General features: G+C 37.2%; 1 protein-coding gene across 1 annotated transcript in view; it reads left to right on the top strand.

Moving 5' to 3' along the window:
* FILIP1 (filamin A interacting protein 1) overlaps positions 1–19,736 on the top strand; it is a 176,053-nt gene that overhangs the window by 68,572 nt on the left and 87,745 nt on the right. Inside the window, 1 exon segment of the mRNA XM_039245785.1 lies at positions 10,178–10,459. Coding sequence (XP_039101716.1) covers positions 10,184–10,459 — 276 coding nt within the window. The 5' untranslated portion in view covers positions 10,178–10,183.

Consider the following 19,736-nt stretch of genomic DNA (forward strand, 5'->3'; position numbering starts at 1 on the left):
ATTTCACATATACATAGTGGGTAGAGCAAGCATCATTATCTTCATTTTACAGATGGGAAAGCTACCAGTTGGAGAGGTGAGGTAGCTTGTTCAGGGTTACAGAATAAGTGAATGTGGGGCTAGCAGTGGGGACATGGCTTTATTGATTCCTTAGGGCTAATAGCAAACATCTCCAGGAGGACTCAGCAATTAGGAAAACACATGTTAAGGATGTTGATGTATGAGGTTGTGGGACCCCTTAAGGTCCTTTATGTCGTTGGGGGTATGCTGAGGTAGCATGGCTGGAAAGGTGGTGACTCTTTTTCTTACATATTTCCTGCCCATACACTCTGTCTGAAACTTGTGTATTATGGTAGCATGACATTTTCAATGGGTCGCATGACATTCCTGATGCATTCTAATTAGCTAATCACAAAGTTCCATTTACTCTTTTCACCAGCCTTTGCATTCACGTGGCAACCAAGTTTTATGAAGGTTGGATGACTGATGTCAAATTCATAGGCTCTTCACACAGTATCAGATTGATAAGAAGCTGTAAACATCAGATAAACATCTCTGACAATTATGTGGCTTCTGTTCCATTCATAGAATATGATTCAACAGAAATAATTTTTACTTGCTTGTTGTATAAAGTAGCTGTGCTGTTTTAATTTAGGCTCCCTATACTCTGATCTAGCCCAAGACAAGGGATGTTCAGGCGAAATTATAAAAGACAGAAGTCAGGAAGAGTTCAAAACAGACACAACCCGGGGCGCCCGGGTGGCTCAGTCAGTTGAGCGTCTCTCGCGGTTCGTGGGTTCCAGCCACGCGTTGGGCTCTGTGCTGTCAGCTAGCTCAGAGCCTGGAGCCTGCTTCAGATTCTGTGTCTCCCTCTCTCTCTCTGATCCTTCCCTGCTCATGCTGTCTGTCTGTGTGTGTCTCTCTCTCAGAAACGAATAAAAAATATTAAAAAATGAAAAAAAACCCAGACACAACCCATGATGTCCTACATTACAACAGATTTTAAGTTGCTCTTTTAAGTTAAGAAATGGTCTAGAGACTGAAAAGAAAAGGCACTTAGGGACACCTGAATACAATTGACATATGTGCAGGCAATTAGAATACATGAAGTCATCACCAGCACACAGATGGGGCAATGCACGCAGTGTTTCATCTTCTCCCTTGGTAGCATGAAGCAGTGATGTCCAAACGACTGCATGTCTTTCTTCTTGTGGAAGTTAACCCATCTTGCTGACATTGACCAGCAGCTGTGATTTGCCTCACATTTCTTGCAAATGCAATAAAGTTATTTAAGAACAGTTGCTGCAGAAAGATATTTTTTTCTAAGAGAAAACTTGTATTGTTGGCCTACTGAAACAATCAGCTACTGAGCAAACCAGAATTTTTTTTATCTGCCTAATTAAACAAATTTTTTTGATTCATATCCAGTTATAAAATAATTGTCATGCTCCTGGAGTATTAGTTACCTTTCCAATTCGAAAAATTAGAAGTCAACAGTGCAAGGGCAAAGTTCCTCCCCAGCTTTGTTGAAAACCTCAAGCACTGAGAAGCAGAAAGGCAGTGTAAGGGGAGCAGTGGGGGAAGAGAATGGGGTCTTAGAAGAATAAGGTATGACACCACTAGAACTTAGAGAAAAATATCTACTGGAACAGTAGGATTCTGAACTAATTATTGTTGTTTGATACTATTTAGTGGATGCTAATATCCTGAGACTGAACTTTCAGTTCGGTAACAGAGTGGCTATGGATTCATTAGTATTGCAGTAGTCCTGATATGATGGGAAAAGGTTCCATTCAGATTTTCCCTTGCACAAGTAGAATCCAAGCAGGCTTGCATTCTAGTTCAGGCTTTCCCAGGTACTGGCCATGTTATTTTGGGCAAATGTCTAAATCTCTCTAAGCCTCATTTTCCTTATCTTCATAAGAGGAATAATTATAGTACCTGCTTTATGGATTGTTATCAGAATTTCATGAAATGATGCTATATATGTCAGATACTTAACTCCATGCTGAAAGCATAATAAGCTCTTTAGTAAATGTCAGTTATTATTTCTGTGAATAGAGGTAATATCTAAGAATAATTCATCAACTATAGACTGCTGAGATAGAGTCTAAGGTATTTGTCTCTCTGGCTACAGATAGATTTCTTGTTAGTGGAAGGGAAATGACTGATTCTTATACTATTCTGGGGCCGGCCCTTTCCAGGAGTGATGAAATACAGGAAGGAATTCTGGTTCCAGCTAAGCAGGAGTCTGGTAATTTTCCAGAGATGTTCTCTTTGTCACATGGTAAAAACAATGTTTAGCAAGTTTAATTAAACTAAATGGTAACACTTTTTAGAGGCCACAGGTACTGTTAAAATGTCTGAAAAAACTGTAATGCTCAAGTAGAAAGAATGTAAGTAAAATTAACCAGAAAACCAAAGCGTTGTATTAATCACTTACACTTACATTTCAGGCCTTATTCTTTCTTAGTAATCAATGACTATGTATTATATACTATGTCTAGTAGAGCAGTGACATGCGAATTACAATAATAAGTACTATAAATATAAAAATACTTAAAATGTATTTCAGGTTCAAGAATGAGTCATTAATGTTAAAAATCCCAGAAAAATATGTGATTTCATTATGTCATTGTTTCTTTATAAAATAGTATATTTCTAGATAGTTAAATGCTTTTCTCTTACATACAATTGACAGTACCCTTATTTCTGTAAAGGAAGTAAAAAAGAGCAACAGCAAACCCCAAACCTTGTTATAGATGCTAGAAGTGAGTATAAAGAGGTAAACCTACAGTTGGTAAGAGATGTCATCCTATTTTGCATTCAAAGTTTTAAAACCCTCAAATTGTACATTCATTTAAACTCAGGTGTCCAGTTATAAAAGATTTCTTATTTCATGGCAGTTCCCTGACCTATTATTTTATTATTTTTTTCTGAAAAAAATTTCCAGGTCTGCTTTTATCTTCCTTGAAGGATATTAAACAGAACCTTATAAAATATTTAACCATGGGGGCACCTGGGTGGCTCAGTAGGTTGAGCGTCCGACATCGGCTCAGGTCATGATCTCATGGCTTGTGGGTTCGAGCCCCATGTCGGGCTCTGTGCTGACAGCTAGCTCAGAGCCTGGAGCCTGCTTCGGATTGTGTCTCCCTCTCTCTCTGAGTCCTCCCCCCCCCCCCCCCCCGCTCACTTGCTCTCTCTCTGTCTCTCAGAAATAAATAAAACATTAAAAAATATATTTCACCATGGTTTTAGGCTAGGACAGAATAATATTTTTTTCTATTTTCCCTAAACTTTTGATTACAACATCACTGCAATGACTCTAAGAGAGTCTCCTTTCTTGAATTCAAACATTTTGTGGAATTATATAGGATTTTCAGCTGGTCTGGATATATCTGCCTTAGTAGAATGAAAATACCTTAACTGAACAAAAACCTCGGTTATTCTGAAGATTTTACGAGTGTAGATAATGGGCAGCGAAAAATCACTTACCATGGCTTCTTTCTAAGTAGGATGAAGAAAATGAAAAAAAACTCTAAAGAAAATTTAAGAGTAAACTTAGTAACACTTGTGAACAGGCTGTATCATTAGAATGAGCAATCATCTCATGAGAAATGTTTGAACAATTCATGAGTTGAACTAGTTATAATTAGATTTAAACAAGTAAAAAGAGATGCAGAGGGAATAATCTGGCATTGATAGAGAACAAACTAGTTGATTTGATGGGTTTTTTATAGTTTAAAATTCACGTAAAACTAGAACAGATGTTTTCTTTTGCCTTTAGTTTTGGACGTTTGGGGTATTGTCATTTCCGTACAACAGAAAGAACCAGGACCGTTCCTTCCTAATGTTTGGAGGCTCCACGTGCAGCATGCTTTTTGCCAGGCCATGCTGTAAAAAGTAGGCTTTTCTATATTTATGTGCTTTCCTTTTTACTATGCACTATAATTTTTCCTTATAATTCTATAAAATCATTTAAAAATAGAAATTATATGAAGAAGATTATGGTGACATCTCATCCTATGTACTAGGTAAGTTCTTGGAAAAGAATATAGATTAAAAAAAAAAAAACAGAAACAGAGGCTGGATACTTAAGCACAGGAAATATGCCAAGACCTAATTTATACAGAAAACAATTCTCTTGGTGGTAGAGATGGGGACTATTGTGGTTCAGGTTGAATTGTGACATGAAAAGACAAATCTGAAAGGAGGCAAGAGTGAGAAAAAGGAAAGGGGATATTCAAGGTCAAGACTTGCAGGAGCTAATGAAGGTGGGCACTAGAATGGGTATTTCTTTGCTGTAGACTCTTTTTGTTTTTTTCCTTGTTCAAATGCTCTACAAATACTTGTTGGTTCAGCATAAATAGCTCAAAATTTTTATAAACATTTTCTGATTCCTAAGATATTATTCAGCTGACGGTATGCTCTGGTGATTGCCCAATACAATGGGGGAGGGGGAGAGAAGGGATGGCCATAGATAAAAGAGGGAGGTTTGGAATAACATTTGGTATTTCTTTTCACACCCTAGTCAGCAAATTCCATGCAAAGTATTGCTGACTAATTACTATGAAAGGAAAAGTAAGTGTATTTCAAGGTAATTTACTTATTAAAGAGAGGAATTTGTGCCCCAAATAACATTGATTCATAAAAAAGGGTGTGAGGATTACAAATCTGATGTGAATTTTCATTTTATACCTTTTTATTAAGGAGAACTTTCTTCAAAGGCTATGTACTGGGGTAAAGCAAAAGTATTTTTGGCTTCTTTCAGAAATTTTGTTATCTACATGTCCCAAACTTGCAGCCATTCAATCAACTATTGAGAAGCCTACAGCATGCCAGATGCCTTTTCTGTTACCTACCTGACACTCCTGTAAACACAATGGGCAGGATTTGGCCAATTCTCATTAAATGTTTACTATTGTTCAGCTCCAGGGCTTTTACACAAATGATCCCTGTTCAGACTTCACATCCTGTTTTCATAACCTGTATTCTTAATATTTAGTCAGGTTGCTTCTTGGTTTAAAAAATGATTCATCATTCCACAAGTTCTGCAACAGTTTAGTGATTTTGGCAAAAGTTTTTTTGCTTAACAACCTAATTTCAATTGCTGTGTGTGAGTTTTGCACAAGTGTCTGTGGAAGATGAATGGATTTCTCCAACTCTGTAATATGAAGTGAAAAGCATTACCTTAGTAAGCATTTGAAAATTTTTCTGTATCATCCGAATTACAGGATATTCCCTGGCCCCTACAACTGCATGTATTTAAGAACTTGGAGGAAAGTCATATAGTGAGTAGGTATATAGAATCAGACCTGGGTTCAAATCCCAGCTCTTTTATTCACTAAGAGTAGTTGTGTGACCAAGAAAAAAGATATTTAATCTCTTTCAACTTCAGTGGCCATATCTATAAAACTGAGAATTAGGTGTATATTAATTTCAATGAGATGCTGTATGTAAAATGCTTAGGTTACTGTGTAGCACTTAAACAGTATGTGAGACCTATTAGAATAAGGAAGAGCATGACTGTTACTAAATGTGATACATGGAAGTCATTATTGTCTTGACATTCTCTACCTACAAAATAAAGTAATTTAAAGTGGACATTATTGGGGTTCCTGGCTGGCTCAATTGGAAGAGCATATGATTCTTGATCTTGGGGTTGTGAGTTCAAGCTCCATATTAGGTGTGGAGAATAGTAAAAAAATAAGTGAACTTTAAAAATAAATAAATAAAATAAATAAAGTGAACATTATTGATGGGAGACTTGGTTACACTATTGAGAGATTATGTTTTTCTCCTTCATACATGGTGTCTACTTCCTTCATAAAACATTTCTAATTTTTTAACTCTGGGTACTTTTACATTCCCAAGATAGAATAGGTGCTGATTGCTGATTTTATTGTGGAGATAAAGACAGTAGACCCTCTTTGGATCACTAAGAAAGGGCTAAAATCCATGTGCACATGTCAAAGGAAAAGCAATTAATGTGAAATTTCAGTAGCACAGAGGAAAAATATTTGCTAATACAGAATTAACATTGTGGTCTAGCACATGAGATTTTTTTTTAATCAGTCAAAGTGAAATAACATGGAAGAGAATAGGTAACTCAAGATTTTGAGTTGATTAGTGATATAAAATGATTAGATAATTCTAAAATATGTGGTTTTTGTGTAAAAGTATAAATTCTGAACTTGATTAATTCTACAATCAATACTAATTAATAAATATAATTCCATTAATTCTGTAAAATCTATTAATATTACAATAAAATTTACTTAAAAATGTATCAGACTGAAATTTTTAGAAAGTACTAAATATAAAGATAGTTTTAATAAATAAAGCTCACTTTATGTATATTTAAGAATATGGTTGAGTAAATGCATATAACATAGATAATTAGGCATTTATCCTAATTTAGGGAATACCCAAATGCTGTATATTTTATAAAGGATATAAAAAATCCAGGGAAATAAGACACCAATACATGCTACAGTCAAATATAAATGCCGTGTATGATTAAGGCCATGTATGATTAAATTTAAAACTTCACCACCTTATAGTCCTGTGCTTTGGGAGCTATTGTCTGGAATTTTTATTAATTCATGATCTAAATTGAAGTTGCCAAATCAATATTTGGCAACCATCCCAAAGAGGCTTAAGATTTTATAGAGAAAATTATTTCAGATAAAAGGAATTCACATGTTGTATAGAGTTGTAGGGAGTCACAATTTAGTTTGGGAAGCCCATGTGTCTTAGTTATGTTGTGTAATAGGTAAAGAGTTAAATTTGAAATTGTTGGGCAATTTTCCCTCTACCCTTTTAGGCTATTGGCTGAGATACTCTTGTAACAAAAAGACAAATTAATAGAAGTTTAGTAACATGGATACCTCCTCTATACATGGGAAAGGAACTCTCAGAAAGGCTCAAGCCATCACCCTAATAGTCCTCAGCTAAGGACAAAAGATGTTGTGGTGGGGAGTCAGTTGTGGGAGGTTACCAGGAAAAGCACAGTGAATAAAGGTAAAGTGTTGTGAAGATTTAGGTTCTTAGCCTTCCCCGCTGAGAAGATTTTCTAGGAATTTAGTCATTCTTCTCTTCTTGGTACAGAGGGGGAGACACCCTTACAAATAGAGAATTCCCTTATAAATTTAATGTTTCTTACAAAAGGATAACTTCTACTCTGTTTTCAGAGCTTCACCTGTGTCTAACATTTCTTAAATAATTGCTATGCCAAAGAAGTGTATTTTTGCTCCTCCTCAAAACGTTCTATTCATTATCTCTTTTTTTTTTTTTTCTGGGAGCTTAAGTCAGTCCTCTCTGCCCACAAACTGTGATGAAGTGTAGTAGGTCTGCGCTGTAGTGCTCTGGCTTCCATTACAAAGAGACATTTGGTTTTTTTTCACCAGACAACACAAATGATGTTCTAAAATTTCAAGAACCAATCATTGAGTGAACCAGAAAGTAGGGTGCCAATGTTAAGGACTGTTTTTTTTAGTTTATATTGTTCAAATTTAGGGTGCTTGAGAAAGTTCACACAGACATGCACAAACAAGGGTCCATTTGGTTATAAGAGTTCAGTTCAAAAAAGGAGCATGAATGTAGATTCAAGATTTGTTCAGAGAATTGAATATGCACTATCTAAAAGGAAACATCACAGTATATTTATATTTCTATTATAAACTAGTGTTTTGAAAAGATTTCCTTGGTTTCTTAAATATGGTTGGGTTCATAAAGGAAATTTACTTTCAGAAAACAGGTCTCTATTTTATCTGGAATGAGTAATGAAAATCTTGCTGCTTAGCTGTTCAAGGGAAGGACTATTTATACTGTGAGTTTTAAATAAGCCCATGTGCTAAGCTACTTTATTTAAGGGTTTAGACAAATTTTGTAGTACAGCCCCCAGGATGTTAGAGCTCTCTCTCCCGCACTTGGAGTCCTAGGCTTTGAGTTCAGTTTGTTTGTGTGTAACATACCTGTTGGTCAAGTTATTTTGCTTAGAAATTGACAGAGAATCTGTAAAGCATTCATAATGGAAAGACCCAAATGTCCTACCCACGGGACTAGTTAGCTGCTGCTTTGTCTTTTTTCTTTATTTTACCTCAAAATATTAAAAAAAGTTTTTACTTTGAAATTGATCTGTTTTCTCCAATTCTTTGTGCTCTTATTCTTATTACTGTAAATGACTGACACAAAACAGAACAAAATAAAACAAATCCCTGATTTTGAAAAAGAGATTATGGAAAAACAAAATTCCATATCACTAAAAACACCACCACCCTCTTCCCTTTGAATTTCCCTTTTCCTCTCTCCATTTTAAGCCCCCTCCACCCCATGTGGATTTTTCTGTACATTGTGATTTCCAACTGGTTTCTGGCAGGGTTTGATATTTGAATTTTCTGATAGACTTAATTTAGAGTCACTTTTTATTTTATTTTCCCCCAAACTGAGATTTATATATTTATTTGCTTATATATTTTTTAAAATTTAAATCCAAGTTAGTTAACATATAGTATAATAATGATTTCAGGAATAGAATTTTGTGTTTCATCACTTACATATAACATTGAGTGCTCATCCCAATGAATGTCCTTAATGCCTCTCACCCATTTAGCCCATCCCCCCAACGAACCCCCTCAAACCAACCCCCTACCAGCAACCCTCAATTTGTTCTCTGTGTTTAAGAGTCTCTTATGGTTTGTCTCCTTCTTTCTTTTTATCTTATTTTTGCTTCCCTTCCCTTATGTTCATCTGTTTTATATCTTAAATTCCACATTTGCGTGAAATCATATGATGTTTGTCTTTCTCTGACTGGCTTATTTCACTCAGCATAATACACTCTAGTCCCATCCACATTGTTGTAAATGGCAAGATTTCATTCTTTTTCATTACCAAGTAATATTCCAGTGTGTGTGTTTGTGTGTGTGTGTGTGTGTGTGTGTGTGTGTGTGTATCTGTATCTCACATTTTTATCCATTCATCATTTGGACATTTGGGCTCTTTCTATGCTTTGGCTATTATCAGTAGCGCTGCTATAAACATTGGGGTGCATGTGCCCCTTTGAATCAGCACTTCTATATCCTTTGAATAAAAACTTAGGAGTGCAATTGCTGGGTCATAGGGTAGTTCTATTTTAATTTTAAGCTCCATACTAATTTCCAGAGTGGCTGCACCAGTCCGCATTCCCACCAGCAGTGCAAAAGAGATCCTCTTTCTCCACATCCTCACCAACATCTGTTGTTGCTTGAGCTGTTAAGTTTAGCCATAGAATCACTTTTTAAACAACTAATGTTTTATTTTACAACACCTTTTGATTCAGAGAATTATTGCAAACATAATACCGAGGGTTCCAGTATATCCCATACCCAGTTTTCTCTATAGTGAATATCTTACATTAGTATGGTACATTTATTATATTTATGAACCAATATTGATATATTATTATTATTTTTTGATACATTATTATTGACTAAAGCCCATGCCTTATTCATTTTCCTCAGTTTTTCTTGATAATGTCTTTTTTCTGTTCCAGGATCCCACCTAGGATGCCATATTGCATTTAGTTGTCATGTGTCCTTAGGTTTCTGTTGGCTGTGACAGTTTTTCAGATTTTCTGTGTGTATGTGTATTTTTTTTAAGTAGGCTCCATATCCAATATGGGGCTTGAACTCACAACCCTATCAAGAGTTGCATGCTCTATCAACTGAGATACCCAGGTGCCCCAGACTTTCTGTGTTTTTGATGACCTTGATAGTTTTAAAGGTTACTGCTCAGCAGTTTTGTAGACTGTCTTTCAATTGGGATCTGTCTGATTTTTTTTCTCATTATTAGGCTTGGGTAATGTTTTTGAGGAGGAAAACCAAAATGGTAAATTACCATTTTTATCCCATCATGTCAAAAATATATACTATCAATATGACTTAGCACTCTTGATGTTGACTTTGTTTGGCTTGAGATGTTTGTCAGGTTAGAATCACATTTTCACTTTTTCCTGCAGACCATCAAAGCCTTTTCCTGATGATTTTAATGACATTTATTAGAGCTATAAGGAAGCTAACTGGTTTTTCTTCCGGTGTTTCTTTATCAGTGATGTTATGAAGCTGCTATAATTTTCTAAGTAGTTAGACAAAAATTTCAATAGTAGTAAAAACATCTTACCTTTTTTCATGTGTTGTAGGTGGGAATGAGATCCCGAAACCAGGGTGGTGAAAATTCATCCAATGGGCATCTCTCCTGCCCCAAGTCCTCTATCATCAGCAATGCTGATGATAAAAGTCTCACAGAAGATGCAAAAAAGAAGAATAAATCAAATAGAAAGGAGGATGATGTCATGGCCTCAGGAACTGTCAAACGACACCTAAAACCATCTGGAGAAAGCGAGCGAAAGAATAAGAAATCCTTGGAGTTATCCAAAGAAGACCTTATACAGCTACTCAGTATAATGGAAGGAGAGTTGCAGGTAGAGTCAAATTTTCTCAACTATGTGTCTCTAGTTCCTAAGCTATAAAATGAGAGACCATTATGAATCCATCTCCCTCAGTGGACTGTGAATTTTATGGGGAAAGGGCCTATGTTTTTCTTATTAATTTCAAAATCGCTGCCACAAGTTTGCACCAAATAAATGTTTGTGGAATGAATGAATGAATCAATGAATAGATGCTGATTCCAACTTGCAGCTTCTCGAGCAGCAGATGATTTCTTCATGTTATGATGAACACAGGCTCCTGTACTTAGTAACCAGTAAGGTTATCTAATTTAGCCATTAACTGGTTGAAAATTGTAGAAAAGTCATGATTATTAGAGGGCAGAGTTTAGATCATGGTTACTTTGCTTTTATTTTTTTTTTAAAGGGAGATAAAGAGACACAGGGAAAGAGAGGAGAGAGAAAGAGAGGGAGAAATAAAGAAAGCTTTGTTTAAATCAGACTTACTCTTTTCTCATTTTTTTTGTAATTTTCAGCTTTAATTTGCTACGTCATGGGAGTTGAGATGCACAAAAATAAGCAGAGCATTGTATTGTGAACATGTAATATTTTCACAAAGCATTTTGAAGTCTATTATTTCACTTGATATCAACAAAAATGTGGATATTATTATCTCTATTTTATGAGAAGGAAACTGAGGCCCAGAAGTGTTAATGGTTTGTCCAGATCTCATTTTAGGCCTCCTGATCCTGGTTCAGTGCTCTTTCCACTGCCATCCTTACCACCCTTCTGTAGCTGCCATGAACAAGGTCTCCCATTAAGTGAATGCTTTTAGGGATCCAAGAGGGAGTTGGGACCCTTTTGAGTTTCTGAGCTCTGGACAATTGTGTTTCTGAAAGGAGAGGGGGGATAAAATCACTTTTTTTTTTTTTTTGGAGAAGAGAATGACTTAAGAGTGAAGTTGCTATTTTCCTTTTTGTTTTTGTTAGGCTCAGCCTGCATGAGCCTCGAGGGGAATGCTAACAATAGTATGAAATGAAGCCTTTGTTTGGTGCTGTTACCATCAGAGATATTATTTGCAACCTACCTAAACTAGGGTGGGCTAGCCTGATCTGTTCCTGTTCTCATTTGTGTGTGCTCACAGATAAGAAAACCCCTGGGGAAAAGAGAAATAGAAAACATACAAAACTCAAATTTTAAACAAATAAACAAACACAATTGAATTTACCATTTATGAGTTGAGAAAAAATCACATTTACATTTCACAGGGAAAGATGAAATTTTCCAGAATACCACCATTATTAGAAATAGCTTCACCACTCCCAGAAAGATGATTGTTTTGTCTATTAACATTCATTGTGTAAGGATGCAGAATATATTAGCCTAACTTTTTAAGCTGCCATCAATTGACAGATATTGACCTGAGTGGAAGGTATAATAGTCGTCTTGGAAATTTTCACAACACAGTGTCATCAGCTCACTTCTCGTCAAGCATGGTGACTTGTGTGAAGCCTGTGGCTCTTCCAGATTCTAATTTCTATAGAAGGCTATTTGTTGTATCATGGTGGACTCTGGAAGGTATTTAAGATTCCTGTGGCTTTTATACTCATGGTGTTGCCAGATATGGTTTCAGAGCATGAGCATGCAAAATATAAGCCCACATACCCAGAACATTAAGGAAATTAGCCAGAAGGTGCCAAAGAAATGCATTTTGTTCACCATTAAACTTTATAAATATGGGATACCTTACCTTACATAAGAGATATATCCTGAACAGCAAGAAACAAGTAAAAAGTATAAGGTATTTGTGGAGGAGTCAGTGAAAGAAAGGAGAAATGAAGGACCTGGTATATTAAGAAATTTCACAGTTAATTCATTTGCAAAACAAATAATTCACCCCCCTTATATATTTCTATGCACACACACACACACATATATGTAAGTGTATGTATTTGTAAATGCAGATTTTGCAATATTAGGTTTGTTTAAAATGAGAGTGTTCCTGTATTTAGAGCTGTAGATCTATGTTCTTATAGCAGAAACCTGTCCTTTATTAGCATTGTCATGTGAGAGGGCATGTGTACTGTAGTTAAGGGTGGGAGGCAGTTGGCATTACCAAAGATGAGTGGGCTGGTACAAATGTGGCAGCTGTGTGCCAGGTTTGCCAGACTAGAGATAAGAAAAAAATCTATGTAAATTTCTTTTTCTTTTTTTTTTTTTTACAAATAGTTTATTGTCAAATTAGTTTCCACATAACACTCAGTGCTCATCCCCACAAGTGTCCTCCTCCATGCCCATCCCTCCCTCCCCCCCACATCCATCAGTCCTCAGTTTTTGTCAGCATTCAAGAGTCTCTCATGGTTTGCCTCTCTCCCTTTCCCCCACCATCTCCGCCCTTCTTCTCCCCCTTGTTCCTCCGTCAAGTTCCTCCTAATCTTCCTATATGTGCAAACATATGATATCTGTCCTTCTCTGCCTGACTTATTTCGCTCAGCATAACACCCTCAAGGTCCATCCATGTTGCTACACATGGCCAGATGTCATTGTTTCTCATTGCCATGTAGTATTCCATGGTATAGATAAACCACATCTTCTTGATCCATTCATCTGTTGATGGACACTTAGGCTCTTTCCATGTTTTAGCTATTGTGGAGAGTGCTGCTATGAACTCTATGTAAATTTCTGGTGCTGTGAAGACTGGCAGGGATATGTCTCAAGAGGTAGGTTACCTTCAGCTCAAGCCTGTATGCCATTCGGCTTGACATTTATGAACATTTAGTGAGTTGTCTCCCAGACCTTCAAAAAGCTATTCTTTACTCTCCCTTTATGGAATGGCTGGAGTTAGTGTTCCAACATTATATAAAACATTGGGGCTGACAGGCGTCTTTGAGGTGTCTTATTCACCTCCTTTATATTACAAATGTGAAACTGACCCTCTGGCAAATTATGTGGCTTTCTCAAGGTTATATAGTGATTTCGTTAACATTTGCTCATTTCAAAATTCCTTGTCTCTCAGTTCAATCTTCTTCTCATTATATTATTTACATTGGGAATGTTCAAGGGTAAGATCCAAGACCTTTATGTTTATTCTTCATCTTGAGAATTTCTTTCAAGTAGACTCCCAGTGTGGACTCCAGGGCCCAAACCATTTTTTAGATAAGAGAAATTGAGGAAGGTTTCTTTCACATCCAGGTGGTAGAGTATGATCTGAGCTTTGAAGTTTGGTGTGATCTGGATAGTGAGAAAAATGGCAAAAGGCCACATGGCCATGGTCTGAGCCCTACGCAACTTTGGGAGGCTTCATATTCACTACCCTAGGAGGGTGGTACCCAGGAATTGTGCAGCAGCTTAGCCTTGTGAAGACTAGAACCACTTGTCAAAAGAAGAGAGTGAAACACAGGAAAAGGGGCTTGTAATATTGGGGAGATAGACCAAGATCAAGTCTGCCTTTAGGAGAGGTACTTGGGAAGTGACTTGGGGAAAAGGAGGAAATGGGAGTTCACTCAGGTTTTCCATCTCAATTTTCTCTTTCTCAGACTTGTTTTTAATCTCTTGTATTCTCTCCACGTAGATATCCAGTGGTTTGGACATTGTAAACAATTATGTGTATTTTCTGGTACCAATGGCCCTCCATCTTTGGAATCTGTTGTGTAATCTATGAGATTTGTTTAGCCAACATTAAATCAGCATGACCTTTATTGTTAGCCTTGGCTCTTTGCAAAATTCGCAAATTTGCTGTTTTCTTTGCCAGTCCAGGTATCCAGTGAACTCTTGCAGTGCAACTCTTGATGTTTATTAGAGATGGAGTTGCCTTTCTCAGCGATTTTGGCATTTTAAGGAATCTTGTCTAGAACTGGTGATGTCATGACCCTTGTTTTGGAAAGGGACATCTTCCAGGCTTTATAAGCCACACCTTAGCAGATGCAAGCCTGTCATTTCAGCACAATGACTGGCCAATATTGCCTGCATAGAAGTAGCTGGGAATGGTTTTCATTATTACTCTTCTCTCATTGACTGTTTCCAATAAAAGTCTTTCTAATAAATTGGAACATTTTTACTTTCTGGGTGAAAAACTGGTTACATATTTCCCAGACTAAACTGAAAATAATGAAATAGTATACCTAGGCTATCACTTGGGCACTATGATTAATTTCCCCTTGTATTTGTCCAAAAACAGCACTTTAAAGAAGCCAGTTGAATTGGCTGTACTAAAAACGACAAAAGTTCAAAGGAAATGCTACTCACATCAAAAAGCCATAACACAGAAAACTTGGCAGAAGGCTATTCTTGTAAAATGATTCAAAAATAGGATACTAATTAAATCTTTTTTTCTTCATGCAAAAAACATTTAGCTATTTTATATAGTAAATTCCCTTGATATATCCACTTGAATACATTTTAGAAAAGTTGACCCCTAAAAAGTTTTCATCATTTTTCCCTGTGTTCTTATATTTAGTTCTCTTTTACCTATGCAAAAGGAGGCTCTAAGAAATCTAGATAACATAACTAGATAATGCACCACCATTTCATTTGGCTTTGGTGGTTGCCAGGCAGAATCAAGAGACGGAATCATCTGCACATTGAAAAATGTACCTGTGTCCCATGTGACTGGTCAAAGGTGTTATATTTCAAAGATATTTACAAAATAGATAACATGCCTCTGAATTACTAGAAGTTTCCTTTATTCTTTCCTTTTGCAGTTCCTAGTCATTTTCTTTAATATTGTTGATTAGTTTTTCTTTCCTTTTCTACCACCTACTGGAGATGAGCCCTCTACCTGCTCTTCTTTATTACTAAGAGAGTTCATTTATTCTTAGGGCATTAAGTTATTAATTCTAAATTGATTTTACAATATTTAAGACATAGTAATGTTCTAGAGGTCTGAAGAATGCAAAGATGATGAATAATAATACATGACACTAAAGTTTGATGAGCTCCTACTATATGCCAAGCATAGTTTTAGGCACTGGATACTAGAGTAGTCATGAAGAAAGAGCTCCTGACCTAGTAGGATAAATGAGAATAAGCAGGAATGAACATTCTATAAGGTAATTGCAATGCAAATTATAGGAGTACAAAGGAGCTAAAGAAAATCTCAGGAGATGAATGAAAGCTTTACTAAAGAATTGGACCATGAAGAATTGGTAGGCTTTGACAGGTAGAGATGAGTAGGGACCAACATGAACAAATTCAAACACAGAATGGGTAGGAAAATATGAGTTATGTTTATCAGTAAATTGTCTCGCTTCATCAGAGAAGTATTTGTAGGAGGTGAAATTATGCCTGAATTTGCATACTATAAATAAGACATCTGAATAAAAACAATCAGAAGGATGGAGCACCTGGGTGGCATGGTCAGTTGAGCATCCAACTTCAGCTCAGGTTATGATCTCATGGTTCATGAGTTAAACCCCACATCCAGCTCACTGCTATCAGCTCAAAGCCTGCTTTGGATCCTCTGTCCAATCCCTTCTCCCCCTTTTGCCCTCTCTCTCTTTCTTTCTTTCTTAAATAAATTAAAAAAAAAAAAAAACAGCCAGAAAAAGTGAGGATCCCAGGAGAGTGGAGTGATGCAGAAGTCAAGGGAGTAAAGATTGTAAAGAAGATTATGTCAGTCAAATCAGTAGAAAATTTCAGTTGGATATGACTGAAGGGTGTTCTTTGGGTTTGTGGATCTGGAGATTACAGGGATCATTTGCCAGAGCAGTTTCAGTGAGTTTAAATCTATTTTCAGTGGGGCGCCTGGGTGGCTTAGTCGGTTAAGCGTCCGACTTTCGCTTAGGTCATGATCTCGCGGTTCGTGGGTTCGAGCCCCGCGTTGGGCTCTGTGCAGACTGCCAGCTCAGAGCCTGGAGCCTGTTTCAGTCTGTGACTCCCTCTCTCTCTGACCCTTCCCTGCTCACGCTGTCTCTCTCTCTCTCTCTCCTAGAAATAAATAAAAAATATATATATATAAAAAAATAAATCTATTTTCAGTGGTTTGAGAAGTGAAGAGAAGTTAAACAAATAGAATAACATGTTCTGTTGAAAATCTAGGAATTTAGAAAATCTTTTATTTTTATTTTTGGTAACAGTTAATCAGAATTTTGTGGGGATTTTTTGGACATAGTCAAAAAAGCCAAATCCTCCCCCTCCTTTTTTTTTAGTATACCTGTAAATTATTTATCTGGCACAGAGTAAGCCTTTAGTGTATATTGTTGACCTCCTGCTTTGAAATCACTACATTGCTCTTCTCTACTTTTGAGCATTAAGTGAAACATAAGGTTATTAGAAAGTAGGAGGCTAAAACAGTATGAATGCCAAGCCTTAGGGGGGAATGCTGTAGAACCCCAAAGTTTTGGTAGTTGATCTTATTAGTGTTGACTTTGGGTCTCAGTTTACTCTCTGTCTATACAATACATACACTTCCTCCTATCTGGGGTTGTTGTGATTACTATACTCAGCGAATATAGATGTTATTGGATGGACAGCTTTGCATAAGAAAGTAGAAGAAAGACAGGGTAGTAGCTAGTGGGAAACTCAGATCAGTGGAGGGTTTTTAATGATGAAAGAGAATATGTGTTAATGGGTTAAAGGATTATAGGACCAGCAAGGAGCAAGGTCATGGATGTAGGAAAGAGCAAGAGTTTTTGATGAAGCAGAGTCTTGGAGGAACTAGGAGGGAGGGAAAAAAAGGTATGGTTTGGGTGCTGATCTTGGGTTTGCCCTTGAAAAAGAAGGATTACTTTTATCTTCTGTGACAGAGGGAGGAGAATGAATGAATGAATGGGGATGAAGATACTGTTTGTAGCAGAGGGTTGAGTGGTTGAGGGAGCTCTCCTGAAAGCCTCAACTTTCTCAGCAAGGAAAAGACAAAGTTATGTTCTGCTGAAAATGGGAAGAGCTGGGCCAAGCGGCAGCTTTAAGGATAATTATAGAAATGCCGAATCACTGCTGAAGGGAATGTTAGAGGAAGGTGATTGTGGACAGAGAGGAGCATTGATAAGTGAAGTTTAGGATTTAGCCAGCAGAGGCCATGTGTTTGTAGTGGCATTTTTTTAAATGTTTATTTTTGAGAGAGAGGGAATGAGTGGGGGAGGGGAGGAAGAGAGAGAGGGAGACAGAGAATTCAAAGGAGACTTCACACCATCAGTGCAAAACCCAACATGGGGCTTGAATCCATGAACCATGAGATCATGACCTGAGCCAAAGTCAGATGCTCAACCAACTGAGCTACCCAGACACCCCCTTTGGTTTGTTTAGAAGCTGAAGTTTAAAAGGAGAGATATATTTTATAGCACTGGATCTAGAGTTGCAGTCATCTAAGTGGGTGCAGTGGGAAGACAAATGTGGAAGAAAGTGATACGTGTTGGTGAGACACTGCCCAGCAAGGAAGAGATATGGGGAGGAATGAGCAGGTCAGTTGGAGGCCAGGCATGAGAGGGCTGGAAGGACTTGAAGTTGAGCCTTTGCACTTAAGTTTTGTGTGTTGTGCAGTGTTACCTAATGTATGGTCCTGGGAGTAAAAGTGTAGACAATCAGAATTCATGAGGTCCAGGAATAGTAGAGTTAGGACATTGGCTAAATCTCCCACATGAATGTTAAAGTCTCCTAGGCTGATAGTAGGATTTGGGATGAAGAATGTGTCTGTATCACAATAAATACAGAGAGTTGGGGATTAGAATGTCAGCAGATAGCTGCTGCCAACCTACTTTTTCTTAAGTGTTTCACTGATCATGTCATTCTGTTGCTTAGGAATTTACAAGAGGCCTCTAGACTCTTCAGATTTATATCTACTTTGCTCAGACTGGCCTGCAGAAGCTATTTATTAAGTGGCTTCCCCTTAGCTATTGCCATTCATTTTTGATATTCTTTAACATGACCATTCCTATCCAATCAGATAGTCTACATTCTTCCCCAACCTGACATGTATACATGCACACACAATCTCCAACACTATCGTCATCCCAGTGGGTTCCCCCGCTCATGTTTCTTTATATTTTTCCTACCTTATGAGTACTTACAAGACAAATACTGGGGCTTCTTAGGAAGATTCAGTGTATATATTTGCCCTTGTTCCATCCATACCTCCTTCGTGGACTAGTCAACATGTCTTTTCTCTTCTTTTATTAAAGACTTTATTTCTCAAGAGGAGTTTCAGGATCACAGCAAAAATTCAGAGGAAGGTACAGATTTCCTATATATCTTCTGCTCCCACGCATGTACAGCCTCACCATTATCAACATCCCTCACCAGAGTGGTACCTTTGTTACAATGAGGAACCTACACTGATACACCATTATCACCCAAAGTCCATAGTTTACATTAGAGTTCACTCTTGGTGTTGTATGTTGTGTGGGTTTGGACAAGTGTGTAGTGACATATACCCACTATTGTAGTATTATATAGACTATTTTCACTGCCCTAAAAATCCTGTGTTCCGCCTATTCATTCCTACTCATTCCTCTCCCCCCCCACCCAACAATATTTCTTTTAGGGACTACCACAGGCTTATCTCCTCTGTGAAGATTTTCCTAAATAATTGCTCTCCAAGACTTGTCTTTTTCCTGTCATGAAATCCCACATTATTCGGGTATAAGTGTAAATCATAGCATCCTGTAAATACACATTCCCTAAGTGTATTTATGGGACAACTTGTTTCTGTTGTCTGAAATAACTTGAGAGGGTATTGTGTCTTCTGCTTCTTTCATATGCCTCATTGGACCCAGAAAAGGGCTAGGCATATCATTGTTAGCTTATTGGTAACTGTTAATTAATCTTGGAATGTCTTAATACCTATACCTAATACCTATGAGACAGCTATAGATTAATTTTTAATGTCTAAAAAAGACTTTGAGCTATGTAGAGAAAGTAAAAGTATCACAGTATATATAATGCTATTGAATTAACAGGAATGGTCCCAAATATTTCAATTAAAATCCTACTACAATACTATGACTCTGTTTTTTTGTCATCTTTTTTTTTTTTTTTTTACAAATAGTTTATTGTCAAATTAGTTTCCACATAACACCCAGTGCTCATCCCCACAAGTGCCCTCCTCCATGCCCATCCCTCCTCCCCCCCACATCCATCAGTCCTCAGTTTTTGTCAGCATTCAAGAGTCTCTCATGGTTTGCCTCTCTCCCTTTCCCCCACCATTTCCGCCCTTCTTCTCCCCCTTGTTCCTCCGTCAAGTTCCTCCTAATCCTCCTATATGTGCAAACATATGATATTTGTCCTTCTCTGCCTGACTTATTTCGCTCAGCATAACACCCTCAAGGTCCATCCATGTTGCTACACATGGCCAGATTTCATTGTTTCTCATTGCCATGTA

This window comes from Hyaena hyaena, unplaced genomic scaffold (genome assembly GCF_003009895.1).
Source record: "Hyaena hyaena isolate Hyena2069 unplaced genomic scaffold, ASM300989v1 scaffold_270, whole genome shotgun sequence".
Classification (NCBI taxonomy): domain Eukaryota; kingdom Metazoa; phylum Chordata; class Mammalia; order Carnivora; family Hyaenidae; genus Hyaena; species Hyaena hyaena.